The sequence below is a fragment of the Schistocerca serialis genome, chromosome 8 (genome assembly GCF_023864345.2).
Source record: "Schistocerca serialis cubense isolate TAMUIC-IGC-003099 chromosome 8, iqSchSeri2.2, whole genome shotgun sequence".
Lineage (NCBI taxonomy): Eukaryota > Metazoa > Arthropoda > Insecta > Orthoptera > Acrididae > Schistocerca > Schistocerca serialis.
This window is the reverse complement of record NC_064645.1, coordinates 624,020,815-624,039,809: the sequence shown is the minus strand read 5'-3', so window position 1 is coordinate 624,039,809 and position 18,995 is coordinate 624,020,815. Positions and strand designations below refer to the sequence as shown.

The 18,995-nt window shown below is 41.5% G+C and overlaps 1 protein-coding gene across 1 annotated transcript in view; it reads left to right on the top strand.

The window, feature by feature from the left end:
- Window positions 1-18,995, top strand: part of LOC126416475 (mediator of RNA polymerase II transcription subunit 17) — a 113,554-nt gene that overhangs the window by 14,959 nt on the left and 79,600 nt on the right. The window contains exons 3-7 of the mRNA XM_050084210.1: window positions 3,229-3,364; window positions 3,457-3,637; window positions 8,834-9,019; window positions 9,988-10,193; window positions 13,541-13,803. Of these exons, the coding sequence (XP_049940167.1) occupies window positions 3,229-3,364; window positions 3,457-3,637; window positions 8,834-9,019; window positions 9,988-10,193; window positions 13,541-13,803 (972 nt within the window). The remainder of the gene's footprint in view (window positions 1-3,228; window positions 3,365-3,456; window positions 3,638-8,833; window positions 9,020-9,987; window positions 10,194-13,540; window positions 13,804-18,995) is intronic.

The window sequence follows — 18,995 nt, the reverse complement described above, 5'->3', positions numbered from 1 at the left end:
TGTGATTGTGGCTGTTTTCTCAATGTCTTCTGGGGTGCGGAGGGGATGGGGAGTGGGATTTGTGTGTAGGCTTTATTACAATGTGCTTTACTGAAGATACTAGCTCCCGAGATGGTGTTGTTGAAGGTGTGGAGGAGTGGGACAGTATAATGGTCAAGGATGGTGGGGGCATTGAGTTTATTGTAATCGCTGCCAGGGTGCCAGGAACTGTTCTTCTTGAGGGGGGGGGGGGGTGAAGACCTGAGAGCCAGGGGCTTCTGGAAGGATGAAGTACATTGGCGATGAGCTGCTCTTTGAACTCCATTTGTACGATTTTGTGCTCTTGAGGAGGGAGGGGACAGAAAACTGGGGAGACAGGCAGGCAGGGATGATGGTGATGTAATGCAGAGTGTCATGCTGAACGTTCCACGGGTCAATGGGTGTCTGGATGAGGCAGGGGAATTCTGCAAGAAGCTGAGCATATAGACCTGAAATCACCAGCTGTTTCATGGTGAAACAGGTGTCAGGATGCTAGCTGCAATGGGTTGATCTACTGGGGTTACTGTTGACTAAGTGATGCTTCGCTACATCGCTCAGTAGACTGTAATGACCAAGGGAGTCGACGCGCAGAATGGGATCAGTAATGTCTGCGACCGTGAAGGTCCATGGGAGTTCGTGCTGAAGGCCAAAATTGGGTGAGTGGATACGCACCCCGTAAGTAGGGATGGCTGATGTGTTGTTGGCAGTTACGAGGAGGGGAAAGGGGGGGGGGGGCAAGATTTGGAAGTAGTTTGTAGGGAAATATGGATAAATTGGAGCCAGTTTTGATGAGGCAGGAGAAAAAGGAACGAGTGTCATTCAAATCCTGTATGAATAGGTGCTGTGAAGTGGTACAGCAACTGTACTTACTATATCCCGACCACTTGCTGTTGCTTCATGCCACCTTGGCAAATATTACCAAAATTGAGAACATTTATTATACCCACTCCTTTTAGAAATAATTTGATTATCTAGGAGTGAAGATTCCTTTTTGCTGCAAATAGGTATGTTCATAGTAATAAGGCCTCTGGTGTTACAAGTAGATGATGGCTGTTCTTCAAGAAATACAATTGTTGCTGTTTTTGTCATCAACCCTAAGGTGGCTTGATGCAAATCTCAATTTCTGCTGCTTATTTTGTGTCTTACAACCTCAAGAATGTCTGCTATATGCTGGTGTCTAGGGCTGCCCCTGCAGTTGTTTCGTACTATCGTCCCTTCAACTATAGTTTTCAGCAACAATTTGTATGTGCTCATCCACCCTATCTCTCTGTCTCCTTATGTTCTTTCTAAGCCATTTTTTCCTCATTGACTCATCCTCAGTATCTTCATTTCTTATTTGATCAATCAACATTATTTTCACATGTCTCCTGTAACACCACTTTTAAAAAGTTTCATTTTTATCTTCCATGTTGTGTATGTTTTACACCCATACAGAAGAGTTTTTTGAACATAGCTTTTCATGATACTTTTCTGGTCTTAGAGTTTATATTTTTGAATCTTAGCATCTACTTCTTTACATAGGAAGCCCTGTTGCCTTGTACAATCTCTAATAGAATGTGTCTTTTTCATATTCCTTCTTTATTTACTCTACTTCGTAGTACAGCAAAATTTTTCCATCTCTTCAAAAGTCTCTTGTCCGAGGTTAATATGTATCTACTTGGCATGTTCACCTGCTGCCTGCACTACCACCTTAGTTTTCTTTTTGGTTATATGTAGCCATCAGGTAGCACACCTACCATTTCATTGGGCACAAACTGCTAAGCACTTATTGCAGTCACATGGTTTCATTTTTCAATGTTTTCAGTTTGCTTAAGCTGGTTTATGGTGCAAAGTACCTTTTTCTGATGTTTGGAAGTCTGCCATGACATCTTTTTTTGGTTAAATAGCATATGTGTCATGTGAAGTTGTCACAATATTTTTCATAAGTACACTTAATTTTTCTGACTAATAATTCTCATGAAAATGTAATTTGTGTTGATGTTCACAGTTTTCACTTTGTTTCCATTTTTGTGCCAGCACTGTGAAGATGATCAGTGATCAAAACTGGTTGTTAATAAATATATTGTATGACAGCAATTTGTTTACCATGCATTTCTCAAAGTACAGGGTGTTTAAAAATGAACATACTGGTTTTAAGGCTTTGTTGCATTTATTGCAATCAGCTTACATTATTATAAAAATACATTAAATGAAAGAACAACTCAAACAGTTTTCCTTACAACTATTCAATGTGAACATTATTCGTCACACAGCACACATCGAGTTGATAGGCAAGATCTTCCCAAACCTTAATCAATGTGTCTGATGTCATTGTTGCAACAACTGTTTCAGTCCTGTTTCTGAAGTCAGCTACTCCAGCTTGTAGTGCAGGTAGATACATGTGACCCTTTATGAACCACAAAGGTAAAAATTGCTTGGCATCAGATCAGGTGATGGTGGAGGCCATGCGTAACAAGCTCTGTAATCTGCCCCTTGCAGCCAACGTCATTTAACCAATCATGTAGTGTATCACACCAGAGATGGCGCACCATCTTGCTGCCAAATAAATTTCTGTGGTTCAGCTTCTTCCAGTATAAAGAAAGAGCCACAGTTCTAACACATCAAGATATGAAGCACCAGCTACAGTTGTTGCACAGAAAAAGAAAGGCTCTTAAACTTTCCGCTGGAATATGACACAAGGAACATTTAATTTAGGGAAGTGTCGTTTCAACTGTGCCTTCTCGTGGGGATTTGGTGACCCCCAGACACACATTATGTGTCTTCACATTTCCACTTACATGAAATGTCAAGTCATCACTGAAGACGACACAATCCAGAAAAGCTTCATAGTCATGCACCAACATTTTGTTTGCAAAGTTGGTAAGTAGACCATAGTCTGTAGGCTTTAGAGCTTGTAACAGGTGTACAAATAAAATTATTTGAGCTACTCTTTCATTTGATGTACTATTTGTAATTGTAAGTTGAATATAATAAATGCTTCAATGTATTAAAACAGGTATATTCCTTTTGGAACATGCTGTATATTGATGCTGTTGACAGTCGCCTGACAAATTTTTGAGCTATGATATGAGTTTTTAAACCATCACCATGGTCTCAGGATGACAATTGTGGTGAAAAGTTTATGGAGCAAGGAAGACACTAGATGAATTTAACTCTTCAGCAACTTTCAAATAAATTTTTAATTCCCAAGATTGTTTATTATTTCAACAGGAATGCCTTAACAGAAGTCTGTGTTTTGCATGATGTATTGGTCATTGCTAAAGAAAAACGTTATATGGTTCTTGACCCAGTTCCACAAGAAAACATAGAGACAAAGGCAATGGTGCAAGTGTATGCAAGAAAAAAGGTAAAAAATATATGTATACATGTTATCAGCATTAATGATTATAATAATTGATTTGTGATCTTGTCTGAGGTAAAGGGCTTGATCTGTTGAAGGCCTTAGCAGCAGCAGCGTCAGTTCTTTTAACTGGTGCCGAAAGACTGAGAACTTCACAGAGCGAACTGGTGCGAAATAGAAATGTTCCTGATTTTCACATAGAGCTTCTAAGACTGAGACAGAACTGGCGGCTGAAAAAAGTATCAAATTCTATAATTGGAGACTTGAGCTATAGAACAGGTACTACTAGTTTAATGAAATGAGTGTGGTTATGGTTATTAATAGTGTTATTACTAAGAGTCTATCATTAAGAGTGATACTTTTTAAAATTTTAAGGGGGGAAAAATTGATGTATCAAAGTAAATTGTGCTTTATTTTGAAGCTTAGGTACTGCATTGCTTTCTGAACAAAATATCATTCAAATGTCCACTACAGCTTTGAACACACTGATGCACTTGACGGCTACAGTTGTTAATTAGTGTGTCCAACATTAGCACCATTTTGTCGGGAATAGCCCAATGAATGCTTGCCTCCAAATGTCCCGAAGTTTGTGCCGTGTCAGCATAGATCTGGGCTTCTATGTAGCACCAAAGAAAAAAAATCTACAAGTATTAAATTATGTGACTATGGTGACCAATTCACATATCTATGTCTTGAGATGATCTGGTCGCCAAGTTTATCCCTCCGCAAATCAAGCATAGCAGCAGCAGCAGCAGCAGCAGCAGCTGCTGCTGCTGTATGACACATAGGACCATCCTGTGACACATAGGACTATCCTGCTTGAACCACATGTTTTCAATATCTATGGTCTCATGTTGTGGCCAAAGAAATTCACATAACTTGGCTCTGTAGCGATTGCCATTGACAGTAACAGTTCTTCTCTCATCTAGAAAGAAATGGCATAAACTGCACCATACGGTGAGTTTCTCTGAATGCAGTGGCACCTCATAGGTCACTTGTGAAGTCTTCTCGTTCCACTAATGACAGTTTTTCTTATTGATGAAGCCATGAGATGAAGATGCACCTGTCTGAGAAACTGATTTTTCCAGTGAAATCAGGATCAGCTTCCAACTGTTTACGGCCCAATCAGTGAACTCGTGACACAATTTGTGCTTGTTTCACCTTAATTTTTCAGTCAGTGGAAATTTGTATGGTTGCAGGCCCAAATTCTTTAACAAGAGTTAAGGTTCACCATTTTGATGTCTCAGATAGCCCCAACCATTAATATCATCTTGAAACTGACACACTCGGCTCTTCCTCAGTACTGGCTGTTACGCTTTACATTGTCTTCATGATGGTGATGTAGAGTGACGTCCCACTCAAATTTGATAAGAGTGTAGCGTACAGCCTGAATAGAGAAATGGTGATGTGACTCAATTATCTGATGAACAAATGATGAGCACTCACAACTGAGCTGCTACTTCGGTAAAATTTTGTAATGATTTCTAAACATCCAGGAAGTGTGAGTCACTGCATTATAAAACTGCAAATTGTACTGGATGTTTTCACATCTGGGAGCACACTCAAACGCGCGGGCGCCCCCCCCCCCCCCCCCCCCCCCACACACACACACACAGACACACACAGAGTATAAATGGAAATTACAATTTTAAAAAGTATTGCTCGTAATGAAAAACCGTTTGTAAATGTTTTCTGTCTACAGCGCCACTCAGCTCTACTAAACAAAATTATGAAAAGAAATTTTAGTTGTGTATGTAATTAAAATGTTGGTTTTCCTAAACCATATAAGGCAAATATCAGGATTATTCCATTGCAAAGGTCACAGTTGATTTATTTTCCAAATCTGAGCTTCTACTCTGTCCCAAGTGACCTTAGCCTTGATGAGACATTAAACTGTAATCTCTTTCCTTTCGCCGGCCAGAGTGGCCAAGCGGTTCTAGGTGCTACAGTCTGGAACCGCCTGACCGCTACGGTCGCAGGTTCGAATCCTGCCTCGGGCATGGAGGTGTGTGATGTCCGTAGGTTAGTTGTAGTTCTAAGTTCTGGGGGACTGATGACCTCAGAAGTTAAGTCCCATAGTGCTTAGAGCCATTTGAATCTTTCCTTTCTTTCTGCTGAATAATTAAAAGCCCTTTACAAGGTTGTATGTTTACTTTAGATTTCATACTAAGTCAGTTGATAATGGAGTGTATGGGATGATTACATTTTCAGATCAATGAAATGTTAGAAAGTAGTAAGTGTTAAACTATATATTAGTCATTTGAGTAAATGAAAATATTTGCTCTACATCGTATGGAGGATGACTGATTTTTTTGTCTTTCATTCCATGCTGTAATACATCAATGCTGACTGCACTTGGGGCTTGTACTCTTGGCTGTTGTGGCTATCAGAGACACTTTGTGGTGGTGGGGGAAGGGGTGTTCGTTCAGCCTAGAAGTGCTAGCCAGTCTTTCCAAAATCTTTCTAAATGATAAGTGGTAATGGTCTTCTATGCTGGCTTAATGGCTAGTTACTTTCCCATATAACAGATGCTTGCCAGCATGTGTTGGAAATTAACTTTTGAGATGTCCTGCCTGGAAAGAGCACTTTGGTGTTGAGGAGTGCTTTTTGTGGGAACAGGAAAAGGCAAAGGAAAGCACCTTCATTCTGCTCCTTAGGTTGGCTGGCTGAAAAGTGTGAATGTAGAAACCATTTTGTGGAGGAGCTGGGAACTTTTGAAATTGATGAATGTGCAGGCAACTCTTGTGGTTAGCACAGATACCAAGTAAAATGGTCCTCATGGATGTGGAATAAGGCAAAAAATCCTTAATATTTTTTGCAGTTAAAAGTTATTAACAAACTTATTTTCAAAAAACATGTAAATTTACAATACACTGAGATGCATATGATGATGTTTAGGCTGTTGTGGCCATGCATCACCTGTTGGTGGAGGTGATGTGTTAGTGTACCAAGTGGGGGGTGAGTGAGCCTCAGCGATTAATAAAGTTTTTCTGCCAGTTTTGAAAAATTTCACAACTGTGTTCTGTGTGAAGTTTAGCTTAATCTGCTGGTTTCCTTAATAAGTGTTCCAGTTTAGTGAGTGTGCTCACTGTTGGTAGTGAGAGACTGCTGAGCTCCGCATGGTGACAGTAAATAACTGGAGGTGATATTTTATGAATAATTGAAACATAGTGAGGTCTAATTCAGTTGAAAACTCGTGTCTGTGGAAACTTGAAGTGAGGTGATTTTATGTGCCTTTTGAGCAGTTGACTTTCTAATGTACTCCTGTTTTATCTTTGTGAAGATTATTCATGGAAGTGCTAGTGGCCAGCTGGAAGCCCGTTAGCATCTTCATTTCTGAGTTGAGTGTTAGAGTTGGGGTTGGGTTGTTTGGGGAAGGAGACCAAACAGCGAGGTCATCAGTCTCATCGGATTAGGGAAGGAAGGGGAAGGAAATCGGCCATGCCCTTTCAAAGGAACCATCTTGGCATTCGCCTGGAGTGATTTAAGGAAATCATGGAAAACCTAAATCAGGATGGCCGGACGCGGGATTGAACTGTCGTCCTCCTGAATGTAAGTCCAGTGAGCTAGCTACTGCACCACCTCACTCACTCAGTGTTAGAACTTCATAATCTTTCTGAAAGTAGGTCGATTGTTACAGGACGTTTCTTAGTGGTAACTATGGTAACACTATCCCAGAGGTTGAGCTGAGGCTGGAAACCATTAGTAAGACTGGTTTTGATAGTGTAGCAGTACATAGAATTAGTCTAGGTCTGGCAGTAGATGTCTTTTAGTAAATGCGCCAAGCAGGATTGTGTGTAATTTGACTCGCATGCTGCAAAATGCTAGGATTGTGTGGGTTGTGGTGCATTGCCACAAAAGCTCCAAGAGTGGATCGAAAGAATGTTTCATTGTGTACTTGATCTGGTTATTCTGATATACAAAGTTGTAGTGATATTGTTAATCTATTTTTGGTGACACCTCTATATCCTGGGCAGGTAACTGGTTCCTTGATGGGGAGTATTAATTTCATTGTTGCTTCCAGCAACTATACTTCAGTACATTACATCCAAATGGAGTGGAACAATCATCCAGGTTCTTGAGGAACAAGGTAGTCTCCCTCAGAATTAACTAGTTTGCAATGGGGTGCTTGAGTTCAACTATGTGGAATTATGTCTGTTTTCCATTCACTTTCCAACTCAGATGTTAATACAGTTTTTATGACCCAAATGGGTTCCTAAATTGGGGCAGATGAATGCAACTGCCTTTGCTTACCAATAAAGTCTGGATGTGCTTTAATACCCATAGTGCACCACAATATAGGAATTTTGTGAGACATGAGAAACAGGTATCACAGCTTAACTGCTTAGACTGTGAGAATGTTACAAGCCACTGAGGGGAAAAAGCAACGGTCAACCTCAATGTATGATATTTGTTGAGACAAAACTGTTGTTTTCCTATGGGGTTCTAGCTGTAGCTGAGTTATAAAGCATGCTCAGGTATTCAGGGCTCTACCTGAGTCAATTTTTAATTTCCTAAATCTGTAGGGATTTCCATGGGTTCTACAAAATTTGAAAAAGAAACCAAACATTCCTATTAGTTTGAGTGGTCCATTGGACAGTCCTCATGTCCAACAAAGTGAAATATCTTAGGCAAATAGTTGTCCAAGAATTAATCATCTCAAAATAGCCTTGAATTGTAACATAGTACTGTCTTTATTGTAAAGTGTTTTCACTCTAGTGAAAATAGACTGTGACCCATTTGAAAATAATTATCACAATAGAAAATAATTATCACAATGGAAAGTATAATGAAACAGCATTTTGCTATCAGATCCATGTAATAAAAAGAAAGAAGAATGAAATAAAGTCTTCTAAATATGTGGGAAGTTTACATTCAGATCCTAATGAATTGATATAGTTGTCCAGTTTCCAGATGAGCATCTCTAATTCACCTCAGTGTAAGAAAATTAAATGGTAGTGTTTTTTGTATGTATTCTCATGACTGCTTTCATGTGAGATATTCATAGTGGGAAACAAGTATACTTTTGTGAAGTAACACATGAAAATGAACAATGTTTTGTGTAATTTTGCTTCTTGATTTTCAAGTGCATGAATCAGTGATATTTTCTAGTTCATTACTCTTTAAACTGTGTTCCTTACATTATAATTTCACAGAGGTACTTCGCTGCCAGAATATTATGATTTTATATTTTGGTGCTTCTATGTAGCCTATTGATGTTGATACTATTTTATTGTAGAAATAAGACTTGTTGTGAATCACTTTGTGCAGCTATGTTTTTGTTTCTGTTTCTGTTTCTATTAGATGTGTAATGCTTCCAAAGTTAGTCCTCATAGATAATTAAGAAACGAACTGCATCTTTGCAGCTAATACATCCCCTTTTAATTTTGAATGTGATGAGCTTTACCATATAACTTATATTATGAATATTGTATAACTGTAATAATGTACATATTTATGTCCAAAAATTTTAAGCTGGTTCCAAATATGCACAAACGGGGATGTTTGAAGTAACAAAAGCAGAAGAAGAACCACAGCAAGGAACAAGTCCTCCACCATCCCCAGGAACAGGACCCTTACCAAAGCCAAGTTCAGCACTGCGTGTCACAGTGCCTAGTGAGCTTCAAGGTGTCGCATATATTGAAGTACTGTGTCAGAAAGGTAATTTATTTCTTGTCTCTCTGATATCCATGCAACCTTTTATATTTTGGTGGTTTTCAGATGTTGTTCTATATTTCATATTTTATCACTCACAATTTAGTCACCACTATAGCAAATGTAGCCGTTACACGCTAATGTCCTGTCGTTAGCCACAGGCTACTTTAAAACCTAAGGAAGGAAGAAATTTTCCTCATCAGTGTTAGGCCACCAGAAAGGCCATGTTGGTGACATAAAGTTGCTGATCGCCATTTTCCTTGTATACATTCCAAATCTCTCGACAGTGCTACATGGGTAGAGAGTTGTAGCACTGTTGATGATGATCTTCCCATTGTATGACTCTTCTCTCAGACAAAAAATGAGTGCACCATTTAGTGAGAAACTTCCTATTACATCACAGGAGGAATATGGCATAAAAGTAGGTTCTTCTATACAAGTGCCTGCAAGTAAACAGTTGTGTACATTCTTTTAGGCCCCGTTGTATGCCACCTGCACAGGTTATGTTAGTAATCCTGTATATGCAGCTTACGTGGGGAAGTAGTTCAGCTTCAAAATGAAGCTGCCATCTTTTTTCTCAATAAATAAAATATAGCATGTTTATAAAATAGGACTAAAACCAACCCATACAAAGATTTAACATTAGTACAGAAATGAGTCATACACATTGGCACTCATGTATTCAACAACCCATCTGAGTATATTAAATGTCTTGTAAGTAATATATTGGAATCATAGAATGAATTAAGAAATTTTCTTCTATCTAGTACCATCTACTCTGTTAAACTTATTCAATGTCTTAAGTTGTAGCAAAGTTTATGTTAGTACTGTTATAATGTAATAAAATGTAATAGTATAATGTTTCATAAATTTAAACCATTCTGTTGTGTAACACTTCAAAAAAATGTCCTTTTTTCCACATTGCAATGGCTTTTCTCTCTGTCATGCTCTTTGCATTGTTGCATGGCTTTCAGATCAAGAAGATTTGTGCAGTGCTACAATTAACCTACTTGGGTCAGGGCCTACAAGTACAAATGCTGATGTCCACTGGCAACAAAAGCTAGAAGCAGCACAGAATGTCTTGTTTTGCAAAGAGCTCTTTAATCAGCTAGCAAAGGAAGCTGTGCAGCTTCAAGCACCAATCCCACATATGGTTGTTGGAAACCAAATTATGGCTAACGTAAGTGCCCTGCTGAATACAACACTTTTACAACATGATAGCTTTTTCTATTTATTTTCTAAATAGTAAATTTGGGTTATGTAATTTTCTGTTTTGTGTTAAATCAGTGATATTCATCTTTCTAAACAAGATACTTTATGTACCTATATACACTGTGGTGGCTTGTGAGAATACATTGTGGGTATTCACAAATGTTTAGATTCAGATACATGTGAGAGTGTGAAATTTATAGTGTCTACTGTATTACAGTTATGCTTATCAACAACTTTATACAACTAGAGCCACTGTATACAATAATAATAATAATAATAATAATAATAATAATAATAATAATAAGAAGAAGAAGATACATAACTTACCTGACAAAAGAAAGAAACATTTATGGAATTTTGTTGTTTTGTACAAGATTAAGTTCATTTTAGGGCAATAATGAAATAATGAGTAAGCTTTCACAACTCTCCCTCCATTTAGCAACTCTCCATTTTGCATTTTTGTGTAAGTGGAAGTTTTCGTGCTTTTTCATCTTTTTGTACAAATGTATAAGATCTCTAACAGATATATTAGTTCACGAATTTACTCCTGGGATGAAACACACACACACACACACACACACACACACACACACACACACACACTAACTGTAAAGAAAGTAAGGACCAGAGAAGATAGAGAGTCTGAACTCACATATTCCTGACGGTGCATGGCTTATCAGTGTCATCTTCCCTTTTGTTGATAGGGTATCTGCTTGTCCAAATAACTGTATTTGTATTGTTTTTTTATTTTCATTTTGTATTTTCAACATTTTTCTCTAAAAACTAACATGATCCCATCCTCCTTGCAGCTGTCCAACAAATTTACCAAAAATAGGATGTTTTAAAACTATTAATTATTCTAGCATTTCCTTTCATTAGAGAGTAACATTGTATAGTCCAAATGTATTACATGGGATGCAGAGAGTAGAAAAGACATTGTTGGTGGTAGTAGTAGTTAGTAATTTGAAATATGGTGATGAGAAACCCATATTTAGTTCCAAAATTTAATTTTTATTAGCTGTTGCAAATCTATAAGGTGATAAATTATTGAAAAATTGACAAAAAATTGCCAGCAGAGGTTGTTGCTAGGCAGATTACAGGATTGAAGCATGTGTCAACTGTCTGCATGGACCACCATCTATCAATGGTTATTCTACATGATAAATATTTTCATGGTAATTACATTACATTCTTTGTGATAGGAATCTTGTAAGGTTCTCTCCTTTTGGTAGCATATATATATTTTTTAAATTCATTTAGCACATCCAGATACTGCCCCTTGTTGGCTCTATGCATTACTGTGTCCATGGTTTTATGGTTATGTGCTGAAAGATATGTGCTTGTTGCATATAAGTGTGTTCATTAAGCAGAGTTTTAAATGCTTTACTTATGAAATTGTTGAACATTAATTGTATTGGCCTTTTTGTGCTCATTTTTACGCAATTCAACTTTTGTGTGTCAAGAAGGCTTTTACTTCATTTAAATCTGTGATGAAGCTCTCTTTGCTTTTACTGCAACTTTCTGACACTACTATTGAACCGTGGATGGATCTTTCCCATCGCTGCCTAAAGTGTGTTTTGCAGTGCCATTGAATTTCATCGATTCGTGCTCCCCATTTTTGACCCCAGAGCTGAATATCTGATGTTGACTACTCCGATTCTATGCAATCACTGAGAACTTAATGGAACATTGATCTTTCCAGGTGCACAAAAGGGAAGTTACTGGGCCTATATGTATGAGTCATGTTCAGAAAGTTAGTGTACTGTAACTATAATAGGCTGTATTTCTGTTTTTTTTTTTTTTTTTTTTTTTTTTTTTTTTTTTTTTTTTTTTTTTTTTTTTTTAAGGGTTGGCAACACTAAGCAGTATAGGGGTATTCCCCGACCACAGCGAGCATTGCAGGAACACATTAGTATGTAAACTCATGTTGTTGTGACCAGTTGTGTGAAAGATGTTGGTAAGAAAGGCCACCAAGTCTGAGCCATGTGCTGTGATCCGCTTCCTATTCTTGGAAGCAATAAGATCTGTCTAAAATATTTTGCAAATCAAAACAGTTTATGGCAAAGGTGTTATGAACTGAACATGTGTGTTTAATTGATGTAGGGAGTTTAGTGGAGGCAGAACAAATATTCATGACAAACAGAGGAGTGGAAGACCTTCCATTTTGACTGTTCATGAAGACTGCCGATTGACAGAGAATGAAAATTCTGTGATGTTTCCACAACTCTTCAGAACTCATTTAAATGAGACATTCACAGAAATGTTGGGATACCAGAAACTGTGTACAAGATGGGTCTCAAAACAGCTGACAGCAGCAGCACAAGAAAACTCAGGGTCAGTAGCACCTGCAAGTCTCTTGAACAACTTGAACTGGAAGGTGAGGATTTTCCGAACTCAATTTGACTGGAGATGAAATGTGGGTGGCTCATTATATACCTGAGACAAAAATACAGGCATCTCAGCAATTCTCCAAATTCAAAACAACAATTTTGGGGAAAAAAGACCATGACCTCAGCGTTCTGGCTCTGAAAAGGCATCATTTTGGTCGAATTTCTGCCTCAGAAGGAGAGCACCAATGCACAAAGATATTGTGGGAGCCTACAAAATCTCAAAAGCAGCGTTAAAAGAGAATGCTGATGAGAGGAGTGTGCTTGTAGCACAGTGTTCATCCTCACAGTCTTAGCCGCCAAGGTGCTCTTGGACTCATTTGGTTGGGATGTTTTGAAACCCATCAACCACCGCCACCTCATTCCCCTGACCTTCTCATCTCCCTGAAGGCACATGTGAGTGGAATTAAATCTTCAGCAGATGAGTGGATGCAGAAAGAGGTTCTGAAATGGGAGAAGGAGGTGGCAGGAGAGTTCTTCGAGGAGGGCATAAAGAAGCTTATGCGAAGGGTCACCACATGCATTGATCAAGATGGCAGTTATGTGAAAAAATAGTCAGCAAGTGTGGAAACAATATCTTGTAATTATTTTTCAGACACATTTTTTTTAAAAAAAAAGATGTATAAAAATCCAGTACACTTGCTTTCTGAATATGCCTCTATGCCATTTTGCTATCCATGTGCAATCTTAATCAAATATTTCTTGTACTCCGATGTACATATATTGGTAATTTGGATTCATTTGATCAATTCTTTCTGAATGTTGCAGTTTGTACAAAAGTGTGTGTGTGTGTGTGTGTGTGTGTGTGTGTGTGTGTGTGAGGTCAGTATCTATGAACACATGCCAACTAACAGCAGTTATTGACAGTGTAAGTAATTAGTCATTGAACTTCTGTTTGAATGTGGAAATGAGACTTAAATCTTTTCAGGTGCTACCAGGCATTCAGCTGATTATTGGCCTGTGCCATAACACAGGAACAGACAAAAAACCTGCTGCTGCTCCACCACAAAAGTCAGAACATGATCATGTGTTGGAGCATTCCTTACATCAGTTGTTACGTGAAGTTCACCATCGTAACACCCACCATCCGTTTCCACATCCAGCATCTGGCCCTCTCGGCCCCAGCAAACGGAGAGCTCTTGCTGGTCCTACTGCTGCAGATCGCCATGAGCTGCAGGAGATGGCAAAATCGTAAGTATGATTCAGGCTTTGAAAGTGAGAAGAAGTAGCTAGACAGAAAATACATTAGTGTTGAGAGGAGTCAATGTATTCTGTGATGTGTTGGTAAATGTGCCAACACCTTGTAGATAAAGGAGGCCGAAAGGCACGCTATCTAACGCAGACGGGCGTGAATTCTGGAACAGGATAAGTAGTGAATTCTAATAAGAAAAGTATGCAGCTCCTCGAATACTTATCTTTTATTCTTTGATGTGAATACAGCATTCTTGATGAGACATTTCATACGATAGCTATCAAACTATGTAAGGCTAATGGCGCCTTGCTAGGTCGTAGCCATGGACTTAGCTGAAGGCTATTCTAACTGTCTCTCGGCAAATGAGAGAAAGGCTTCGTCAGTGTAGTCGCTAGCAAAGTCGTCGTACAACTGGGGCGAGTGCTATTCCGTATCTCGAGACCTGCCTTGTGGTGGCGCGGCCGATTTAAGCTACCACCTAGCAAGTGTGGTGTCTGGCGGTGACACCACATTCCTCCCCCGCAAATTGGCGAACGGACGTATTATAAGGCTTCCGCCCGCCGTGGGGAGGACCCCATGTTGACGTATGCGATGAGGTGGGGAGCCTAACAACAGGCGAGGCTGTGCCACCCGCACCCGGCCATTCGGTCCGAGGGGAGCTAGGAAATGCCTGAAAACCTAATCCAGGGTGCACGTCAACATGCGGTGTATGCGCCCGTAAAGAGTCAGGAGGGGCCGAAGGGTCGACCTCCATTGCGTCGGGGTATCTGACGCGCGATGACGTCATGTGGTCCGAAGCGGGCAAGAGGTCCATGGCGGAGGACAGCTGGTCCCGGGAAGCGATCGGCGGCGCGTGACCCAGGGAGGCGCTTGGCGGCTGCAGCGACGCGTCGAATGCGGGCGGCGCCGGCTGCGGTGGCGGCGGCGGCGGCGCATCGCCATGGGGCAAAATGGAAGGCAGCGTCGGTAACACCTGGGGATGAGGCGAGCCAGTAGATGGGTCCCCAGGGCGCTGACCCAATGGCACCGTCGCTGAAAGCAGACGGGGAGCGGCAGAACCCGTGTGACGACAGAGGCGCAGCTGATTGAGATGCCGACGCACCTCACCAGAGGCCCCCAAAACCAAATACATCGCGCAGCCGAGGCAGCGAAGAATGCGCCCTGCGAGCCAACGCCGTGAACCTCGATAGTTGCGATAGAATACAACGTTGCCTGGAGCAAAAGCAGGAGTCTGCCGCTGCACAGGAACCTGATGCGGCGGATGCAGCAAAGACATCAAGGTTCGATGAGGACGACCGTGGAGCAACTCAGCCGGCGAGCGACCATCTCGGGGCTGAGATCGATACAAAGACAAAAAGAGCAACAAGGCGTCCTCCCGAGAATGCGACTCTTTCAACTTCAACATCTGTGACTTGAAAGTCCGGACCAATCGTTCAGCGGCACCGTTTGACTGAGGCGAAAACAGCGCGGATGTCAGATGTTGAATACCATTGGCCTGGCAGTATGACTGAAATTCTGCGGACATGAATTGTGGGCCATTGTCGGAAACAATAGTCTGCGGAAGACCTTCAATGTAAAAGATAGCAGACAACGCTTGGATGGTGGCAGTTGACGTCGTGGAAGACATCCGGACAACAAAAGGAAAATTACTGAAGGCATCTACCAGAACCAACCATCTAGCATTCCAGAATGGACCAGCAAAATCGATGTGCAAGGGTTGCCAAGGGGAAGTGGCTTTTGGCCATGCAAAGACTTTCCGCGGCGGTGCGGATTGTTGTTCGGCACACGCCATGCAAGAAGAGCACATATTCGTAATCGCATCATTGATTCCGAACCAAGTACAGTGCTGACGAGCAAGTTGTTTCGTTCGCACTATACCCCAATGTCCTTGGTGAAGAAGCCGTAAGACAGAGGACTGTAACGAACGTGGGACCACGACTCTGGACTGATCATTATCAGAACGCAACAACAAAACACCACGTCGTACAAAAAGTCTCTCCTTGTGAGCAAAAAATCGGCGAACCAACGGATCCTCGATCCGAGACTTTGACAAAGGCCATTGGGTAGCAACAAAACGCAAAACGGTAGCAAGGACCGGGTCAGCAGCTGTGGCTGTAGCTACTCGACGAAAATCAATCAGAAACAATTCGACCACTTCATCGGTTTCCGAATCAATGAACATGCAACCAAGTTCGGGAGAATCGAATGCTTTATCCTCAGCAACCGGCAAACGGGACAACGCATCGGCGTTTCCGTGCTTAGCGGTGGACCGATATAAGATATCGTAGCGGTACTGCGAGAGGAAAATAGACCAGCGAATGAATTTCTGCGCTGTACGCGGAGGTACAGGCTTGTTCGGATGAAAAAGCGACGGCAAAGATGTGTGGTCTGTGATGATGGTAAAGTGACGACCATACAAGAAATCATGGAACTTAGTAACACCAAACACGAGAGCCAAAGCTTCTTTCTCTATCTGTGAATAATTTCTTTGCGCAGACAAGAGCAATTTGGACGCAAAGGCAATAGGGCGATCATGCGAGCCAACTTTGTGCGCAAGCACAGCACCGATCCCGAAATCCGATGCATCTACCATCAACAAAAGGGGTTTCTGGGGATCGAATGGCGTAAGGCAAGTATGTGAAAGCAACGCCGATTTCAACTGGCGAAAGGCGCGTTCGCATTCCGTCGTCCAGATGAACGGAACACCTGTACGGCGTAAGCGATGAAGTGGAGCTGAAATAGAAGAGACAATGCGCACATTCACTCACACCTTGTGAGTCTAAATCGTGTAATGTTCTTGCGACCTCATCATGCAATGCGTGAGGAACATTGCGCGCTCTGAAAAATTTCGGTTGCGCGTTGACTTTCAGTTCCAAATGTGCTTCATAGTTTTTAGCGCAACCTAAGCCCGGTGCAAAAATGTCTGCAAATTCTTCACATAGACGCGAAACACTGTCTGAAGGCACAGTCTGATTCACTGATAGGACCTGATTTACTATAGACATGTTAAACAATTGAAATAAATCTAAACCAAACAAGTTCACTGCAGTAGAAGAGCGAAGAACGTAAAATGACACAAGTTTTGTTTGTCCCTTATATGTTGCAAGAAGAGTGCACTGTCCTAACACAGGGATAAGCTGTCCTGAATAACTTTTTAACTGAACATTTGCGGCACGCAACGGAGGTTTGCCCAGTTGTTTGTACGTGTCGTGATTGAGCAATGAAACTGCAGCTCCGGTATCGAGCTGGAATGGTATGACCTTGCCATTAAAGTCCAAATCTACAAAAAGTTTATTGTCCTGCTGACGACAAGAGCGACTGTTTCGTGCAATTTGAACTGATACAGGTACAGCATCACTTGCTAATTGACGTGATTTCCGGCGACGTCGACGCACACTTTTTGTGGGACGAACACAGTCACTGTTAGAGAAAGTGTCACTGGACGAAGTGGAATTAACTACATGAATGTCCATGGGCGAAGGTCCACGAGCCTGAGTGTCCTTGGTTCGATTCCAGCGCGAAGCAAAGGGCCGGGAATGGTTGTGATTGTCTGATCTGAGCTTTTTCTGGCAAACACTTTGAACATGTCCTTTCTTATTACAGAAAAAGCAAATAGCTTGGCGTGATGGGCAATTTTCACGCGAATGTCTAGTTGCACACCGCGGACATGATTTCACTGCAGTTGTGTGCTGGTGCGGCACACCTGGTGTAGAGCGTGGCGGCAGCTGCGCAGACGTGCGCGAGGGCAGTGTACCGGGCCACGCAGCGCGCCCGGCCGGCCAGTTAATGTTACACACGGCTAGCGAAGTCGCAAAGGATTCCTGAGCACAGTCAAGCGTGGCTTGTCTATCCAATATGTCTATCACTTGCTGAAGGGAGGGATTAACTAGTTTCAAAATTTGCTCCCGTATACGAACATCAGAAACGTTCTGTGCTATTGCATCACGTACCATTGTATCTGAATAAGGAAGGCCACAGTCACATTCAAACGCACAATCCCTAGTAAGGCCTTGCAAAGTTGCAACCCACTCCCTATTAGTTTGACCGGCCGTACGTTTCGTACGAAAGAATGTATACCTCTTTGCAACTACATTGACTGTTTCTTTGAAATAGGCGTCCAATGCCGACAAAATTTCATCGTAGGACAGAGTCGCTACGTCGCGTCGGGGAAACAATTTCACTATCACACGGTACGTTTGCACCCCTACACACGCCAATAAATGAGGCTGCCGCTCATTACCTTGAATTCTGTAGGCGGCGAGATGAAATCCAAACTGGCGTGACCACTCAGTCCAGGTCTCTTGCTGTGCATCAAAATTGCGAAACGGCGGTGCAACTGCATGTTGTGGCTGCGGTAGCGGCGAAGCGGCGGCTGCCGCATCGGTTTGAAGCGCACGTTGACCCTGGACGAGCTGTCCAAGGGCATCCAATAACGCCTGCATCTGCTGATTCTGCAAGCGATAAAATTCGGACAGTACATCTGGAGATTGTGGCGAAGCCATGACACAAGTAAATGTAAGCAATTAGAAAGAACAAGACCCTTTCCGTTGTCTCGTCGCCAATGATGTGTTGGTAAATGTGCCAACACTTTGTAGATAAAGGAGGCCGAAAGGCACGCTATCTAACGCAGACGGGCGTGAATTCTGGAACAGGATAAGTAGTGAATTCTAATAAGAAAAGTATGCAGCTCCTCGAATACTTATCTTTTATTCTTTGATGTGAATACAGCATTCTTGATGAGACATTTCATACGATAGCTATCAAACTATGTAAGGCTAATGGCGCCTTGCTAGGTCATAGCCATGGACTTAGCTGAAGGCTATTCTAACTGTCTCTCGGCAAATGAGAGAAAGGCTTCGTCAGTGTAGTCGCTAGCAAAGTCGTCGTACAACTGGGGCGAGTGCTCTTCCGTATCTTGAGACCTGCCTTGTGGTGGCGCTCGGTCTGCGATCACACAGTGGCGACACGCGGGTCCGACATGTACTAAATGGACCGCGGCCGATTTAAGCTACCACCTAGCAAGTGTGGTGTCTGGCGGTGACACCACATTCTGAATCCCCTCTGTGATCTGAAATTACTTTACTTTCAATGCTGCATTGAGTTTACGTTTTCCATGCCCTAATTTTGGAAAATCTGCAATGCTTGGTTGAAGTGGCCCTTTGTAAACACTGCATAAGATTTGATTGATATG